Source organism: Debaryomyces fabryi, assembly GCF_001447935.2.
Source record: "Debaryomyces fabryi strain CBS 789 chromosome Unknown contig00189, whole genome shotgun sequence".
Taxonomy (NCBI): domain Eukaryota; kingdom Fungi; phylum Ascomycota; class Pichiomycetes; order Serinales; family Debaryomycetaceae; genus Debaryomyces; species Debaryomyces fabryi.
Window position 1 is genome coordinate 1 of NW_015385615.1, and position 17,402 is coordinate 17,402.

At 35.2% G+C, this 17,402-nt stretch overlaps 11 protein-coding genes across 11 annotated transcripts; 6 read left to right on the forward strand and 5 right to left on the reverse strand.

Moving 5' to 3' along the window:
- Nucleotides 1-51: 51 nt before the first annotated feature.
- On the forward strand, nucleotides 52-1,935 carry AC631_05285 (basic amino acid transporter; the record flags this gene model as incomplete). Its single annotated transcript, XM_015614114.1, has 1 exon — nucleotides 52-1,935. One exon carries the CDS (start codon nucleotides 52-54, stop codon nucleotides 1,933-1,935), a length of 1,884 nt encoding a protein of 627 aa, XP_015465048.1.
- A 252-nt stretch (nucleotides 1,936-2,187) lies between these two features.
- On the reverse strand, nucleotides 2,188-3,942 carry PHO89 (Pho89p; the record flags this gene model as incomplete). Its single annotated transcript, XM_015614115.1, has 1 exon — nucleotides 2,188-3,942. The coding sequence occupies one exon, from the start codon at nucleotides 3,940-3,942 to the stop codon at nucleotides 2,188-2,190; it is 1,755 nt and encodes a 584-aa protein (XP_015465049.1).
- A 2,518-nt stretch (nucleotides 3,943-6,460) lies between these two features.
- On the forward strand, nucleotides 6,461-7,153 carry AC631_05287 (sugar O-acetyltransferase; the record flags this gene model as incomplete). Its single annotated transcript, XM_015614116.1, has 1 exon — nucleotides 6,461-7,153. One exon carries the CDS (start codon nucleotides 6,461-6,463, stop codon nucleotides 7,151-7,153), a length of 693 nt encoding a protein of 230 aa, XP_015465050.1.
- A 227-nt stretch (nucleotides 7,154-7,380) lies between these two features.
- AC631_05288 (uncharacterized protein) lies at nucleotides 7,381-8,334 on the reverse strand (the record flags this gene model as incomplete). Its single annotated transcript, XM_015614117.1, has 1 exon — nucleotides 7,381-8,334. The coding sequence occupies one exon, from the start codon at nucleotides 8,332-8,334 to the stop codon at nucleotides 7,381-7,383; it is 954 nt and encodes a 317-aa protein (XP_015465051.1).
- A 14-nt stretch (nucleotides 8,335-8,348) lies between these two features.
- Nucleotides 8,349-8,678, reverse strand: AC631_05289 (uncharacterized protein; the record flags this gene model as incomplete). Its single annotated transcript, XM_015614118.1, has 1 exon — nucleotides 8,349-8,678. One exon carries the CDS (start codon nucleotides 8,676-8,678, stop codon nucleotides 8,349-8,351), a length of 330 nt encoding a protein of 109 aa, XP_015465052.1.
- Nucleotides 8,679-8,870: 192 nt separating this feature from the next.
- AC631_05290 (uncharacterized protein) lies at nucleotides 8,871-10,031 on the forward strand (the record flags this gene model as incomplete). The annotated part of the gene is made up of 1 exon (XM_015614119.1): nucleotides 8,871-10,031. One exon carries the CDS (start codon nucleotides 8,871-8,873, stop codon nucleotides 10,029-10,031), a length of 1,161 nt encoding a protein of 386 aa, XP_015465053.1.
- A 786-nt stretch (nucleotides 10,032-10,817) lies between these two features.
- Nucleotides 10,818-12,320, forward strand: AC631_05291 (fungal specific transcription factor domain-containing protein; the record flags this gene model as incomplete). Its single annotated transcript, XM_015614120.1, has 1 exon — nucleotides 10,818-12,320. One exon carries the CDS (start codon nucleotides 10,818-10,820, stop codon nucleotides 12,318-12,320), a length of 1,503 nt encoding a protein of 500 aa, XP_015465054.1.
- Nucleotides 12,321-12,693: 373 nt separating this feature from the next.
- On the forward strand, nucleotides 12,694-14,334 carry AC631_05292 (uncharacterized protein; the record flags this gene model as incomplete). The annotated part of the gene is made up of 1 exon (XM_015614121.1): nucleotides 12,694-14,334. The coding sequence occupies one exon, from the start codon at nucleotides 12,694-12,696 to the stop codon at nucleotides 14,332-14,334; it is 1,641 nt and encodes a 546-aa protein (XP_015465055.1).
- Nucleotides 14,335-14,577: 243 nt separating this feature from the next.
- AC631_05293 (uncharacterized protein) lies at nucleotides 14,578-15,513 on the reverse strand (the record flags this gene model as incomplete). The annotated part of the gene is made up of 1 exon (XM_015614122.1): nucleotides 14,578-15,513. One exon carries the CDS (start codon nucleotides 15,511-15,513, stop codon nucleotides 14,578-14,580), a length of 936 nt encoding a protein of 311 aa, XP_015465056.1.
- A 49-nt stretch (nucleotides 15,514-15,562) lies between these two features.
- Nucleotides 15,563-16,192, reverse strand: AC631_05294 (uncharacterized protein; the record flags this gene model as incomplete). The annotated part of the gene is made up of 1 exon (XM_015614123.1): nucleotides 15,563-16,192. One exon carries the CDS (start codon nucleotides 16,190-16,192, stop codon nucleotides 15,563-15,565), a length of 630 nt encoding a protein of 209 aa, XP_015465057.1.
- Nucleotides 16,193-16,498: 306 nt separating this feature from the next.
- On the forward strand, nucleotides 16,499-17,399 carry SSP96 (Ssp96p; the record flags this gene model as incomplete). The annotated part of the gene is made up of 1 exon (XM_015614124.1): nucleotides 16,499-17,399. A coding segment is annotated over one exon (901 nt), but the record flags the coding sequence as incomplete, so codon positions are not given.
- Between the last annotated feature and the right edge of the window lie 3 nt (nucleotides 17,400-17,402).

The following is a 17,402-nucleotide window of genomic DNA, read 5'->3' on the forward strand; positions in this document are numbered from 1 at the left end:
CTTTTTGCATTTTGACAGAAAGTTTTAGCTGCTCCTACATTAGTATACAAGATGTCAAACCAATCTAATAATACAGCAGTAAAGTCTGCTACTGATTCACTTGGGAGCAATAGTACTGATATGGTAGAGAAGGATTTAGCTGTGAGAAATATCCAGGACGAGGAGGCACAGGGCCCAAAGGAGAAAAAGTTCATTGAGAGTGATGCCGGTGATGGTAGTAGAAGAGAAGACCAATACTTACACGGACCTAAATTAGCATTATGTTTTGTGTCTATCTTCTTGTGCTTATTCCTTGTAGCATTAGATCAAACTATTGTTGCCACTTTGCTTACAGTTGTGGGGAATAAGTTCAATGGATTTGACAAGATTGGATGGTTATCCGCAGGGTTCCTTTTGTCAATGGCTGTTTTTGCTGCCACATGGGGTAAGATTTCAATTATATTTGGAAGAAAGATAACTATGTTTATTGCTATCGTCCTTTTTGAAGCTGGTTCGTTAATGTGTGCTTTAGCTAACGATATGAACGTGTTAATTGGGGGTAGAGTCCTTGCTGGTGTAGGTGGAGGAGGAATTCAATCGATGGTTTTTATTTTGATTAGTGAAATTGTTCCTTTAGAAGTTAGACCGCTTGGTATGGCAGGTTTAGGGTGTACTTTTGCAGTGGCTAGTGTCCTTGGACCTCTTATTGGTGGTGCTTTTACTTCCAATGTTTCTTGGAGATGGAGTTTTTATATCAACTTGCCTATTGGTGGGATTGCCGCTGCTTTTTTCTTTTGGGCATTCAACCCTCCAAAGACTAAAGGTAGTATAAGAGAGAAACTTAAAATGATCGATTATTTAGGTACAGCCCTTATGTCGGCAGGTTTAGTTGTCTTCCTCTTGGCTTTGACTTTTGGTGCTGGTGATGAGTTTTCTTGGGATTCAGCCGCTGTCATTTGTTGTTTCGTTTTAGGTGGAGTGGTCATGATAATTTTCTGTATTTGGAATTTCAAGTACTCCAAGAACCCGATTATTCCTCCTGATGTTGTAAAAGAGTTAGGAGTAGATGCTTCAACTCTCATGATATTTGGAATGTTTGGTTACTTCATGGCAATTGTGTTGTATGTTTCTATTTATTTCCAAGTTATTCATGGAGCTGACGCGTGGCATTCAGGTCTTCACTTGCTTCCTATTATTATTCCAGTTGTGCTTACGTCCATTTCGAGTGGTATACTTATTCATAAATCTAGATTTGTGAAACCATTTGGTTTATTTGGTGCTATTTTAGGACCTGTCGGAATTGGTCTCCTTTGTTTATTAGATGTTGATTCGTCTAAATCTAGGCAAATTGGTTTGTTAATTATATCTGGTGTTTCCTGTGGTTTCCAGATGCAGGCAGCATTAATTTCCTCTCAGATTTCGGCACCAAAAACCCCAGGAGGTACAATTTTAACAACAACATTTGTCAATTTTGGCAGAGCTGTTGGAGGTACAATTGGTGCTGATTTAGCTGATGCAGTTTATTCAGCAGCATTCCAAAACAAATATGCTGCAGCCTTGTCTAAATTAACTGATAAACTGATTTTATCTGAATTAAGCAATATAGATGAAAGAGCGTTGGTAACATCAACAGATGTAATCAACAGCTTATCACCCGGCGCTCAAAGTTTTGTCAAGGGCCAAGTTATGGAAGCTATTAGAAATGTATTTTATATGTCTCTTGGATTTTCTGCTTTGGGACTTATTGGTTGTTTATGTACAACCAATAAAAGGTTACCTAAAGTTACAGGTGGAAAAATGGCGGCAGAGGAAGAAGAAAAGAATGATACAACAAATGTAGAAACTACGGACAAGAACAGGGATAGTTCCTCATCGAACGACAACGAACAGGATGTCCTGGTTGATCGTTTAAACACTAATTTAGAAAACGGACCTGAACACACAGCAAACAAATAAGAAAAATTATATGGGTTTAGAGAAGAAGCAGTTACGTGAGGTGAACATAAATTGTAAATAGTAAATACCTCTAATGTCTGATGTTTTAGAGACAATTAATATTTGAAATAAGTTTATAAGTTAATAATTAATAAAATCAATAATATATACTATAATATATATATGTAATCAAGTCAATAATACGTAGAACGCATTAAACTTGCTATTCGGAATGCAAAATTGAAACCCTGAGTGGCTGATAAATAAAAAAACTCAATTTAATTGGTAATTACCGCCCCAGTGTGGTGAATGTATGATGAAAGCATTGAGAAGACCTGCAATCAAACCTGCAATTGGTAAGGTAAAAATCCAACCAGCGTAAATCCAAATGACCATTCTCCAGTTGACACCCCGTACATCAAAATTACATAAACCAACGAAGACAGTAGCACCAACAGCACATTGGGTAGTAGAGACTGGAATCTCTAATTGCGTGGCCATGACAGTAGTGATTGCCGCACCTAATTCAATTGCGAATCCTCTGGATGGAGATTGCAAAATCAATTTGTTACCTAAATTACGCATAATTCTGTAACCGAATGTCCAGAGACCAATTACTAAAGCTGCTGCTGCGTAACATAAAACCCAGACTGGGACATCAGATTTAGCACCAGTAGTATTAGTTTTCCAGATTAAGTAAACTGAAGATAATGGTCCTGTAGCATTGGCGATATCGTTTGCACCATGAGTAAATGACATTGTTCCAGCAGTAACAGCTTGTAACAATGAAAATAAGTATTCAATTTTGTTATCATAATATTTGGATTTGGTGTGTAATTGTTTCAAGTCACCAGATAAAGCGCCTTTGGACTGTGCTTGATCAGTAATAATATCCTTAGTAATACCGTGAGTGAAAATTAACCATAATAATAATGGCCACTTCTTTGGACCTTCGAGGAATAAAGCTTTCCAGAGTTGTTTGGTAGATAATGTGGTATCTGGTTCTTGCATGTTGAATTTGACATAATCAGTACCACTGTTATCTCTATGAATAGTTTGGTCAATTGAAGAAGAAGAGATTTTTTCAGCATTAACTTCAATATCTTCGAACTTGTCTTCCTCGCTACGTGTATCGAGCTCTTGTTCATTATGACGACGTCCTTTGTAGTAATCAATAGTTAAATTGTGACCTTGTGGCATTGGAGGAATATCATCAGTGGACTTAAACCAGTAGACTGGGCCAATAAATATATGGTACCATTTTAAAGTCCAATCATTGTGGACCAATTTTCTTCTCATATATGGGAAGCAGATAAGCATATAAAGCAAACAGGCTACAGCACCAACACCCACAATAGAGCCAGCAAGTGCACCATCCGATAAGTCATCTAAATTCAAAGAAGGAGCACCTTTCCAAACAATCAACATTGTTAAGATTGAGAAACAGACGAAGACCAAAATAGGAACTAGGCATAAAGCATTTGTTAAAGAAGTAGCTGGGTTCTTTATTTCTAAGACGGCATACTTGGAGATAAGGAAAATGATGGATGAGAAAGCACCAGCAATGAGTGGTGCAATACCCCAAGAGGCGAAAATTTGTGCAACACCATCCCAACCCCAGACAATATTGTTAGCACCTCTTGCAGCAATAGCTGAACCAATAGTTGCACCAACAATAGAATGCGTGGTGGAAACAGGCATACCAATAGATGTAGCAATGGTTAACCAAATGGATGAACCGACTAAGGCACAAGCCATTGTTAACATAAGCACAGCAGGTTCTGGTTCAAAAATGGCAACATCAACAACTTTGTTTCTTATTGTGTCACTGACCTTATTACCTACTAAAACCGCTCCTAAAAACTCACAAATCGCGGCAATCATCATGGCTTGCCAATATTTTAATGATCTTGATGAAATAGAAGATGCGAACGAATTTGCAACATCATTTGCACCAATATTCCAAGCATCTAAGAATGCAAATATCATTGCAACCGCAAAGATATGATTGAATTGGGTAAGAACCATTGTAAGTTGTTGTGTATATTGCTCTCAAATGGAAACTAATGTGTTGCTAAGTTAGTCTTGTTAAGTTAGTCTTGTTAAGTCTGCATCCATTTGGAGAGATTTGCTTCTACTTTATATATTGTCCCAAATTCATCTTTCCACCAACATAATCATAGGACTCGTGGCCTGTCATTTAATTAATTAATTAATTAATTATATATCATTCAATATAAAAGCTTAACTTTTCACATTGAATTAAGAAAAGTCTTGGAATCTCAGGTGCAAATAGGTTGCAAAGTTTCTTGGCAAGGAGAAAAATTGAAATGCGCGATAAACGTGAGGCAAGAAGTTCATGTTAGAAAGTACTTACGAGCCTGTAGTATATTCAACTAGAGAGTAGCATAGATACTTCTAGCAGGTAGGGATGTTAAGCTAAGATGCAATAAAATCGTGAATAGCCAATATTAACAGTAATAGCAAATCATTGTAAAGTAAGAGTAAGGCGCATGTCGTAAGTGAAAGTATGAGAGAATGCAGTACGAGATCTTGATTTGGAATTTTATAAGTCATGTGCGAGAACAAACGGCCTATAACAAGTTCAAATCAACTTTTTCATGGCAAGAATGTACTTCAGTGTCAATAAGCTTAATGAAGAATTTTTGACGTTTTACCTCTCTAATTCAATTAATTCTTAATTTCTTTCTTTAAGCTACACGTAGCGAAAAGCTGTAAACAATAAGAAGCGAAGTTTCATTACAAACTATAATAGAATATACTATTTGAAGACAATAATTATTCTAGAGAGTTGAACCCTTTGGATGTCGTAGAACATGTGGTGTAATAAAAGTTCTATCTTGACCATGGGTTTTTCATGAACATATACAGGGCTTGGTGATTGTGTTGGTAATCTTACAGATTTCCTAAGAAGATTGAAGTAGGAGGTTTGAATTTGCACCTATTCTCAAATAGAGGCGCTTTTCTACGGTTGCCGAGTAATGAATTCGGAAATTTTATCACAGCATGTTGCATTAGATGAGAAATTGTTAGATATATTCCTAGTTAAAATTTGTAGTATAAAATCTAAACCAAGTTTCACACGTGGACCCCGAATATGGCTCAGTATGCGTTTTGATTACGCGACTATTAAAATACGAAATGCATATAAACGGCTACATATCTCGGTTCCTCCCTCCACGTGTGGCTAAGAGATTCAATAAAGAGACCAGATTCAAGAATCTTGTGACCAACTATTTATTGCTTCTGATTAGGAACCTTTGATTTTCTAAAGGAGTGGAAAGTATTTTTCTTAGATGAAATTATCCTAATATGGCATTCAAATGAGTTCCCTAAGAGACCACGGGTCACACAAGGCAATACCCTAATTGGATATATAATATCTCTAAATAAAAAAAGTCACACGATAAATCAATGGTACGTTGATTAATAAGTTAGGTTGATGATGTTATAAGATAGTCTTATATCGTTATTGTGACTACTACTTTGTTAAATTTCATCATTATCTTTCAATGGATTTTGACTAAGTTCAGTTTTATTAGTTTTCATCCGTAGTTTCTTTTTTTTTATTATCAAACCTGTCTGAATAACTATCAGTTTACTCATGAAAGTATATGGGTTGAATGAACCTTGTATTTCTTTTCAAAATTTACTATAATTCAATCTATGTTTGGCAAATTCTTGTTGTTTTGAAATTCAAGATAAGTTAATGTTAATTCACCAATAAATGCCTCCAGGTTCTTTACATTAGACTTAAGTCTTTTATAAATTAAAGTTATTAAATATAGGTCCATTTTTTAATAAAATCATTTAATTCTAAATCAATTTCTTGACCAGTTCCATGTTAGATCATTAATTTACAATAATTTTCCAAGACCTTTGTTATTTGATGACAATTTCTTAATCGCATTATGGATTAATAACAAACTTGAAACATCATTGACGTGAACTAAAGGTATTTTTTGAAAGTAACCAGGGTACAATTCTTGAGCTTGTTCAATTGCATAAACAACAATTTCCTTTTGATTAAATTTCAATAGCGAGAAACCAAAATTATTGACTATATCAGAAGATTTTGAATGATGGATTTCACAGTTTTTTCAGTCGATTTCTTCTTTGTCACTCGAGTAATAGACTCCATCATTAAAGGGGTTTGTATGTCTCATATGGTTATGATCCGAATACGTAAATTGTTCTGTCATTGAAGTTAAGTATGTTCTTGATTGCTGTTCATTGATTAGAAAATTCTTCTTCTTCTTGAAGATTCATTCCTAATTTATAATCTTAATTTGTTATAACTCATTAACATCATTTCCATATTCTCAGATGACAATTAGTCTCACTAGCATATCTATTTATGGTTCCTAATGATTTGTTTCATAATCTTTATGCATTCTGATAGTGATACAAAGCCTACAAATAATCACGTGTATAATTTGTTATTGAAATATACAATATTGAAGGAGTGGTGAAATATTAGTGAACCAGATACCTGGAAATATTATATTTGGAGATAAGAGAAGGCATGACCATAGATGCATTGTTTAATAGGGCAGATATTTCTGCTAGTATTATGAAAAAGTCATTAGAGGGCAACAAAGAGTACGAAAGAATGTTAGCCGGAAAGCCATATAATTCCTTCGATAAAGATTTGATATTGGCTCGTACGATATCGAGTGAAATTGCAGGTGCATATGCTGATATTAAGTTGAGCGATCATGGATATGATATAGAGAAGCATCAAAAATCAAGGGCTGATTATTTATCCAAGTATTTATTCTTTAAAAGGGTTCCTGATATTTACCTTGAACCTCCATTTTTTGTGGATTTTGGATGTAATATTAAGTTTGGCCATAATTTCTATGCCAACTTCAATGCAACTTTCCTTGACTGTGCAACAATTACATTTGGTGACAATGTTCTTTTGGGACCCAATGTGACATTCACTACTGCTGGACATGCGACAGACCCTCAGGAGAGATTGGATGGAGTTGAATTTGCCTATCCAATTAATATCGGTAGCAATGTTTGGTTTGGCGCAAATTCAATTATATTGCCAGGTATTACCATCGGGGATGGCGTTGTTGTTGGAGCGGGAAGTGTGGTAACTAAATCCGTTAGTAGTGATTGTGTAGTCGTTGGGTCACCGGCGAGGGTGATCAAAAATTTGAAACTGACAGAAGAAAGGGAGATTGCAATAAAAGAAACCGAAAAATAGGATTTTATTAGAAAATATTAACGAACTTGAAGATTATTATCAAATAATCATCTATCTTTTTGAATGTGTCTATGATATATATGGATACATTTGAAATATATTACATACGACCAGGTCAATAAGACGATTTAAAAGCGATCCCAAAGAAAAAAATGATCTTATAATACCATTTTCAATATTCTTGAACCTTTTTGAAATTTGATGTATTTTACGAAGAATAGTCAACCCTAATTTTGCCTAGATTGGTCATAACTCAAGACAGCATTTAATAATACATTAAGTCCATTATCAATCAGTTCAGGGCTAGAGTATTCTTCAGGACTATGGCTAATACCATCTCGCGAAGGAATGAATATCATAGACGTTGGACATCTAGAACTTGTTGAGCAAGAATCATGTCCTGCACCACTCATGATTTCTCTAACATTATTTTCACCGTATAAGTCAACAGACGCATTTTTGATATGGGAAATGCACTTTTCATGGAAATTAACTGCCTTAGAATTAAATAAATGTTCAATTTCCACTTTCAAAGGTTTCGAAGAGAAATCCCCCTTTGCACTATCGGCGATTTTTTTAAATTCCTGCTCTAGCTCTAAATGAATTTTGGCTAATGTTTCATCCGACTCATGTCTAGCATCGTAAACAAAACTCACTTTATTTGGGATAACATTGACTACTGCAGGCTCAACATTAACGATACCAACACTAACTAATCCATTATGTTTATTTCCAACTTCATTGCATTTAACTATCATTTGAGATACCGCAAATAAGGCATCTGATCTTGTATTTAATGGAGTAGTACCGGTATGAGAGGAATTTCCTAATACTGTAACTTTAAACCAATCATAGGCTTGAGCACCGGTAACAATGCCTATTTTTTTATTTTCCTTTTCTAAAATTGGACCTTGTTCAATATGTAATTCAAAGTGCGCACCAAGAGGGTTGGTTTTATAGGACGCAAGCGTTGTACCATTATATCCTATCCTTTCCAATTCTTGTGCAACAGTAACAGGCTCTTGGTCTGTAACTGATTGCAAATTCATTATAGACTCTTCTGTTACATTTTCAGCCCAAAGAGAGGAACCCATTGTTGACTTTGGAAATCTTGCACCTTCTTCGTTAGTCCAATTGACTACTGCGAAGGGATAATTTGGAATATAAGCATTTTCTTTCATAATTTTTAACACTTCTAAACCAGCGAGGACTCCCAATACACCGTCGTATCTACACCCGTTGGCTGAGTATCTAAATGAGATCCAATTGCTGTAGGGTGACCTTCCCTCTTACCGGGATAGACAGCGAAAATATTTCCGACTTGATCAACTTCTACTTTGCAGTCTAATGCTTTGGTTTCTGTGACAAACCAATCTCTAACCTTTTTGTCTAAATCACTTAAGGATAAGCGACAAACACCAGTTTCTGTGGGAGCTTTTCCCCATACTCCTTTTGCACCAAACTGTGCAGTGTTATGGATAGATTTTAAAAGCCTACCTTTAACAATTGGTAAAGATTTACTCATTTTGCTTACTTGAATACTTGGAGAATTTCAAATCTACCGAAAACAGTCAACTTATATTGTTATCTTTAAAGAAGTATAGGGCGGAAAAATAAATGCGACAGCTTAAATAGCGGAAATATTGATGCGCTTCTTTTTATTATATATCTTGCCTGTTGCGCATTTCTATTAATGTTCAAGTCATTTTTCACAATCATGGTATCGAAAATTGAAACATCAGGTTTATACTATAATAAAGATGCAATATCATGGAACTTAATTGATAACGAAGCAGAAGAGGCTGAACGGGATGTTATCAATTTTCATGAAACCTTAGATGGATATAAACGTACACCTTTGACTGAATTACCAAACAGCCATGACTTTGGAGTAAAGAAGGTTTTTGTGAAGGAAGAGTCGTCTAGATTTGGGCTTCCTTCGTTTAAAATTTTAGGTGCTTCGTGGGCAATTTACAAAATGCTAGTCTCTGAATTTAATTTGCCCCGCAATTCATCATTCACTACCTTAAAAAATCATATAAGGAGTGAGAATTTAAATGATGTGATTTGCTTGGTTTGCGCCACAGATGGTAACCACGGTAGGGCAGTTGCAAGGGTAGCATTTTTATTAGGTGTCAAATCAGAGGTGTATGTACCTTTCAATGTCTTACCGTCCGAATGCGAAAAGATAAGGTCAGAAGGCGACACGAACCTCACAGAGATAGGAGGGGACTACGATGAAGCTGTTGATAAAGCATATCAATTTTCATTCCAAGATAAAAACAGATATTTTATTCAGGATACAGCGTTTGCGAATTATTCTACTATACCAAAGAGTATCGTAGAAGGATATAATACACTACTCAATGAAATTGATCTGGAAGTTGTTGGACAAACAGGAACCAATCCAAGTCTAGTCGTATGCGGTGCTGGCGTGGGTTCCTTTGCACAAGCAGTTGTAGCTCATTACAGGGCAGGCTTTAGAAAAAACTCTGAAACTAAAGTAATGATTGTTGAGCCTATGTTTTCTAGTTGCTGCAATAAATCTCTTACTTTAGGTTTGCCTTCAAAATGTGATGAGATACAAACTACACCCACTATTATGGATGGTTTAAACTGTCCTACAATTTCTGAATTGGCATTTCCTATTTTAAAACTGGGACTTTCTTTTTCTCTGCTAATTGACGATGTTGAATGTCATTCTGCTGTTGAAGAATTAGCTCGTTTTGGTATCGCAACGGGACCCTGTGGTGCAGCACCGTATGCAGCCCTCAAGAAATACATTAAGGAATTAATTTCTGCTGGTCATTTAAAGGAAACTGATTCAATTGTTCTCATATCTACTGAATATAGAAGACCATATAATGTTCCTATCTGATAAAAGTCATAACTTATGTATTATATAAGACATGTAATTAGAAATTTCTAGAACAATTAAAGTAATCCCAATTTATTAATCAAACTTCTCTCCCGGGCTTTTGTGTAATTGTTAGTGTATGTAAAGTACGATTTCTCACAAGAATTAGTTTTATCTTCCGTCAAGCATGAAAAGAAAATGCACAAACTCGTATGTGTATAAGGGATACTAACTGGTAAATCAGAGTCAATAACTAACAAACATAGATGCAGCTTGTGTAGATCACTAAAGGTACGCAAATTATGATTTATTGTAACTAGAAACTGTTACTAACTGAACCAGAAAAAATGTGATGGTGGTGACCCTTGCTCCAGATGCAAACAGAGACAGATAACTTGCCAATATGTATATGATGACAAAAGAAAGAAGAAAAGGACATCATTAAGTCACATTCAGGCTTTGGAAAAACATGCTTTTGAGCTTGAACAAACACTCAAGAAATTAGTTGAATCTATTGAAAATCCGGATGAAGTAACCAAGTTGTTAAAACAGATATCAGAAAAGGTTCAAGATGTGACCATAAAACCTAATTTATCCAGCAATTTACATGGCATAAACTTGTCACCACTAGTAGTTCAAGCCTCAAATTCAACTTCAATTTTTGGCCCGGCAAGTATATATAATGAATCATTGTTAATAACAAACGAACAGAGCATAAAAGATGGTAATTTGGTAAAGAGCCCAAAGCATTTACTCAGAAACACAAAATTTAAATTCACTTTTAGACAGAGTGACATACAGCCACCAATGGAAATAAAAACTTCTGTATCATTGTTTTTTCAACTTCAGTATCCATCGGTGTTTTCCTTCATCCATAGAGAATCATTCTTATACTATTTCTTGAGTAACGATTACGATAATGATTTTGTTTCAGAAGAACTAGTCTTTGCAATTAGTGCCCTAGGTTCTAGAGTGAGTGAAAATGAAGATCTAAGATTAAAATCAGAATATTTTTATGATCATTCAAAGTCTTTGGTCTTCAAATACAACGAAGATAGTTGTTTTACAAATGGTACTTCTATTACAAAGTTGCAGACATTGTTGTGCTTAGCATTATATGATATTGGTAGAGGGAGCCTAACAAGTGGTTGGCTACTTTCGGGGCTTGCATTTCGAATGGGATTTGAATTTGGCTTCGAGTTAGATCCAAAAGAATGGAATATATTAAATTTGGATCATAAAAATGAACGGAAGACGAAGAAAAAATTACATTCGGATTATCCTTTTCAAATTCACAACGTTAAAAGTCGGATCTATTGGGGCTGTTACATCGCGGATAATTTTATAAGTTTAGTACTAGGGAGGCCGACAACCCTTAAATTATCTGATACTAACATGCCAGAATCAGAAGATATGGGGGATTTAACGAACATTGAAGAATATATGTATCACGATCCCAAGACAAATATAATTCAATCTGCTTATCCGACTATTAAAGCACTAGTTGAGTTAATCAATCTTTCTAATTATATACTAAATTCTGTATTTGAGCCGTTTTCTAATGTATCAGGAGATCAACTAAATATTGAATATTCCAAAAGATTGAAAAATTTATATTTTTATAATAGAAAGTTGTTTGAGTGGAGATCAAAGCTCCCAATTGTTTTACAATGGAATAGTGGAAATTTAGAAAATTCTTGTGAGAATATATTCTTGCATACTCATAAATGCTACTTTTATATCGTTTCATTATGCTTAAACAGACCGTTTATTCAACTTTCTGTTACACTTGAAGAGGAATATGAGATATCACCTATTTCAATATGTGACAATATTGTTGACGAGATAGGAGTGATAATTGCTGGCTTAGAGACATCGAACGGAAAAGACAGCAGAGCAGTTGGTCTTCTTTTAATATTTTGCTCTATTATGTCTATAAGCATCTTATATATCAAATTTTCGATAGTGAAAAATATCAATGAAAAGCTTGAAATCGAGACAAAGCTAAGAAATTTCTCTCGATTTCTCGATTATGGCTCAACCATTTGGCATGTGGCTAAAAAGCCATCCAGCATTGCCAAGAAGAGAATCGACAATATCTGGAATGACTTCAGCGCAAGTAAAGATAAGCCAGTAGGTCAATTCGGCAATGAAATGCCTAATACACAGGATACGCTCATTAATGTAATGGATAGCTTATTTAATTCAAACGGAGGCGATTTGTCTTTTTTACGACATGATTTGACAAGCATGGATTGGGATAATTTTTTTGACTTTGATTTGAATCTTCAGGACGTGCATAGTACATGACTACGTATGTTGTGCAGAGCCTAAGACATCTATTAACAAGGTTTACGTTAGTGGCTTAAAGTCGTACTTTAATACGAAATTACTATAATAGATGTGAAATGCGTTTAAAAATTAATTAAGAACCCATATATGAATATACAGGTGTGAATCTTTTACAGGAAGTTGTGGTCCAAATGGTGTATTGGAATTATAAAATGAACATTTTTCACGTGACCTTTCTTGAGTGCCAAGCACACAGTTCCAAGAATACCTACTATGGCTGCAAAATTGTTTAACGTAAAAGTTTTTGGTGTCGATGCAATTAGTTTATCACATATAAGGAGAGAATATATTCCTTCATTGTGAAAATTCAAAAGAGTAGCTAACTTTCAAAATGGGATTGAGGTTGTTTAAAGGATCTTCTGATTTTGAGAAGCTGAAACAACTTGAAGTAGTCAACAAAGAGTATGAGCTTGAATCAACAAGCTCAGCTGAAAAGTTAGATCATGTGTTTCAAGATCCAGTTTTAGCAGAGCATTATTATCAGTTGTATGAAGCCTGTGATTATGAATGTAAAGACTACTTCGATCCTGAATTTAGTTGGACTGAGGAAGAAGAGAAAAGAGTTGTGTGGAAAAATGACTGGTATGTCACGTTTTGGGCGTTTCTTATGTTTACTGCTTTAGATATTGACCGGTACAATATATCACAGGCGTTGTCGGATAATATGTTGGAAGATCTAGGACTCACTACTAATGACTTCAACGTTGGAAAGACTATTAATTTGGTTTGTTTCTTGGCAGCCGAGTTACCATCGCAATTAATCTCGAAGAAGATTGGACCGGATATTTGGATTCCATCCCAGATCGTTTTGTGGAGTGCTGTTTCTATGGCACAAGGTGCTATCAAGGGTAAGGCTGGTTTCTTTATCACTAGAGGTCTTCTAGGGGCACTACAAGGAGGGTTCATCTGCGATATTTGCTTATGGATGTCTTATTTTTATACATCTAAAGAATTTCCATTTCGGTTGTCTTTGTTTTACATTGCAAATCCTATGAGTTCAGTGTGGTCTAGTTTGTTAGCATTTGCGCTTTTAAAAATGAAAACCAATGCAATTCCCAATGGATGGAAATGGTTATTTATTATTGAAGGTGCACTCACATTACTTGTTGGCTTAATATCCTTTTTTAAAATGCCTGCTTCGGCCGTTCAAACAAAAGCTTGGTTCCGTAAGAAGGGTTGGTATACAGAAAGGGAAGAAAAAATAATCGTCAACAGGGTCTTACGTGATGATCCAACCAAAGGAGATATGAATAATAGACAACCTGTAACCCCTAAAGAATTGGTTAAAAGTTTATTGGACTATGATTTGTGGCCAATTTATATTGTCAGAATATTAGGAGATATTGGGGCATCACCCACTAATACATATATGACTTTGACGTTAAGAAAGCTTGGATTTTCTACTTTTAATACTAATTTATTAACAATCCCGTTTAATGTCTTGACAGTGATCACGATGCTTACAGCTGGTTATTTATCGGAAGTTTTACAAAGTAGAGCATTAGTTCTTGCTTCTATTCCAGTATGGCTTCTTGCTTGCTTATTTCCGCTAAGATATTGGCCTGGCTCGCAAATTAATGTGTGGGGGACTTATGCTATACTTACTATTCTTCTTGGAGCTTGTCCTTTATGGCCCTTGTCCATTTCTTGGTGTTCTGCCAACTCTAACTCAGTTAGAAATCGTGCCGTTTCTGCTGCCGTGGTCAACATGTTTCTGCAGTCTGCAGGGATAATTTCGGCTAATATCTACAGAGCAGATGATGCTCCTGCCTATCATAGAGGGAATGTTGTATTGATTGGGTGCGCATTTGGTGCTTTAGGTGCATGTATACTTGCGAGGTACTACTATATCTTCAGAAACAAACAAAAAGATAGAGCATGGAATACACTAACGATAGAGCAACAAGAAGATTATATTAAAAACACTACAGACGAAGCCAATAAACGTCTTGATTTCAAGTTTGTTTATTAGTTTTTTTTATTATGTTAATTACTAGGGCTGTTATTTAAAAGTTACAGAATGTTTATTGTATATTTATTTAAAATTATTATACACTGAGAGATTTAATTGTATGTGAGGCCAAGGGGAAATTGAAAGAATTTAAAAAACCAGCTGGCCTAACATCGCTTACTTGAAAACCAACTTAAATTGATAGTAGAAACACCTACAAGACGATTAGAAATTAAAAAACCTTTATTATTAAATATATATAATTTATAAGAAGAACCGATGGCAATTTGATACGTCTTCAGTTAGCTTCCTGTCTAATTTTCGATTATGAATATAATAAATAAGGAACTGAAGTGAAGATATTAAAAACCCACCAAAAACCATACATATCATAGCGAGTGAAGCTTTGCTATAATCTGGAGCATCATTTGCTCTAAACAATTGACTTCCAGCCATTAAACCAATCATTGCAAACATAACCCACAATGCGATTGAAATGCTCCTTTCCTGGGGAGATCTACAATTCAATTGAAGCCAAGTATTTTGAACAGGATGATAACCAACAGCAAAAGCATTTACCAAAGTCCACAACCCGAAAACTTTCCACCTATCTGAATTAACATGTGGGAGTACTTCATGAAGGATTATTAATGTAATGCCATAAAGAAGCGTTGCAACTAAAACAGTCAAACCTCTTGCATTAGTTCTATCACTAAGTAGACCGAACAAAAATACAACAAAGACCGCTAAAAATCCACCCACTGCAGTTAATGCATTCGCTTGAATGCGGTCAAACCCTGCATTTTGTATGATACTTGGGGTGTACGTAGTCAACGGACTCCAAGTTGCAAACACAATAGCTGTTGCAAATAAATGGGGGTATCTCCTCCATTCTAAAACTACTTCCTTTAAATGCTCTTTTTTGATTGGATGCAATTGTTCATCTGTATTTTCTTCACCTATTAATCGATTTCTAAGAATAAATACTTCTCGGTCAGAAAAGAAAGATAACTTCTTAGAAATTAATGGATATGGATGAAGCGGAGACCCTGGCAATAAAAGAAACATTAAAAAACCAACTATAATAGTTAATAAACCTTCAAGGAGAAATATCCATCTCCACCCAGCAATGTTTCTCTTTCCCGCCAACAAAAGAATTGCGGAACAAAGTATTGGACTTAAAGCGTAGCCGCCAAACATCCCAAAGAAATAAATAGATATCCGTTTAGCCCTTTCGTTTTTCTTATACCTACTTGTAGTTAGTATATGTTTGAACTATTTCTGTCATCAAATTGCATATTATTGCATGAACCAAGATGTATTTTATAAAATACAGGGAACTAAATTCAAGAAGTACATACCAGTTTGAGATTATATAGCATGCACCAGGAATATATCCACTTTCTGCGATTCCAAGCATAAAACGAGAAGCATAAAAGCCAGACCTATTCTTTAAAAAGATTTGCATTATAGCAACAAAACCAAATACCAAAATCTGGAAAGGAAGCCATTTTCTAGGACCAAATTTCATTAGTAGCATATTGGAAGGAATTTCTAATAAGAAAATACCTAGAAACATTAGCTCATTTCCAGTATTAATTTCGCTTTGAGTTACATGCACATCTTCTTTGAAGCCTCCAGTCAATGCACTTGCAAGGTTCATCCTGTCAAATTGAAAAACTGTCAATCCAAGAGTAAGCAAAAGTAAAACCACAAAATCGACTTTTAGAACAACATACTTTTCTTCTTTTGATGTCCAATCGCCTTTGTTTGAATCAGTTGATTCTTTCTCGTATGCATCATTCTCCTGTACATCATTCTCATAACTGACTATGGTAGATTTAGATATCTCGCTTTGTTTGCCTGTGTGGGTATTCATAGATTATGCTAAGTCAATAAAAAGAAAGATATATCATGATATTATTAGACATTGGTAAGAATTTTCAATATGAATCGAAGTTGCTGCTTGATCATTGTGTCAGAATGTAAATTGCACACGTTAGTTTGTTCTTTTGGTTTGATATTACACTTTTACTCGAGATTTGGTTCCAGATTTCGTAATATTTCATAAAAATTTCTGAAAGCCACAATTCATTTCTTTGTACTTTTTAATACACTCATAATCCTTTTTTTTTTTGTTGACTAAAATCAGTCGTAGTAGTTTATACAAATCTTCACATAAACAATGACTATCAAATCTATTGCAATTATCGGTGGTGGGCCTAGTGGACTTATCACTTTGGATGCGTTGATACGCGAAAAAAAGTTTGACAATATTAGACTTTTCGAAAGAAGGGATCAAGCAGGTGGCTGCTGGGTATTTGATGACAAACCTCCAGAAAAATTGCCAGAAATCCAAAAGCTAAGCAATAGGACAGCTGATGAACCTGCACCAATTCCTGGGACGTTACCTAGATATGCTCCTAAGACGAGTAAGCAAAGATTCCTTGATACTGCTACATACTCATATTTAGAATCAAATGTTGAAGCTACCACTATGGAGTATTCAGAAGAGCCATTTCCTGCTGGAGGAAGCGATGTTTCTATTGAAAAATATGGGAAGGAGACTCCTTTTAGACATAATACAATAATTAAAGGGTGGCTCCATGATCTATATAAAAGAAAGGGATACGACCATCACGTCGAGTTTGATACTTCTGTGGAATTAGTTTCCAAAAATGAAGCTACTGATAAGTGGGAAGTGACTTTAAGACGGTTTGGTAAAAAGTATGATTATGTATGGACCGAAAGCTTTGATGCTGTTGTAGTAGCAACTGGCCATTATGACGTTCCATACGTTCCTAACATACCTGGCTTGCAGCAGTTCTATGATAATCCAAAAAATACTGTTATTCATACTAAGGCTTATAGGTCAAGGGAGCATTTTAGGAATAAGAAAACGATCGTTGTTGGTGCTTCGGTTTCTGCAATGGATGCTATTCAAGATATTCTACAAATATCTGATCGTAAGATTATTTCTTCCCAGAAGAAAACAAGTCAACCTCACCCTTATTTTGGATCTGCTGCTTTTGAGCATCCATTGGTAGAAAAGCACGGTGAAATCACTAAAATTGATAATGAAAAAGGTA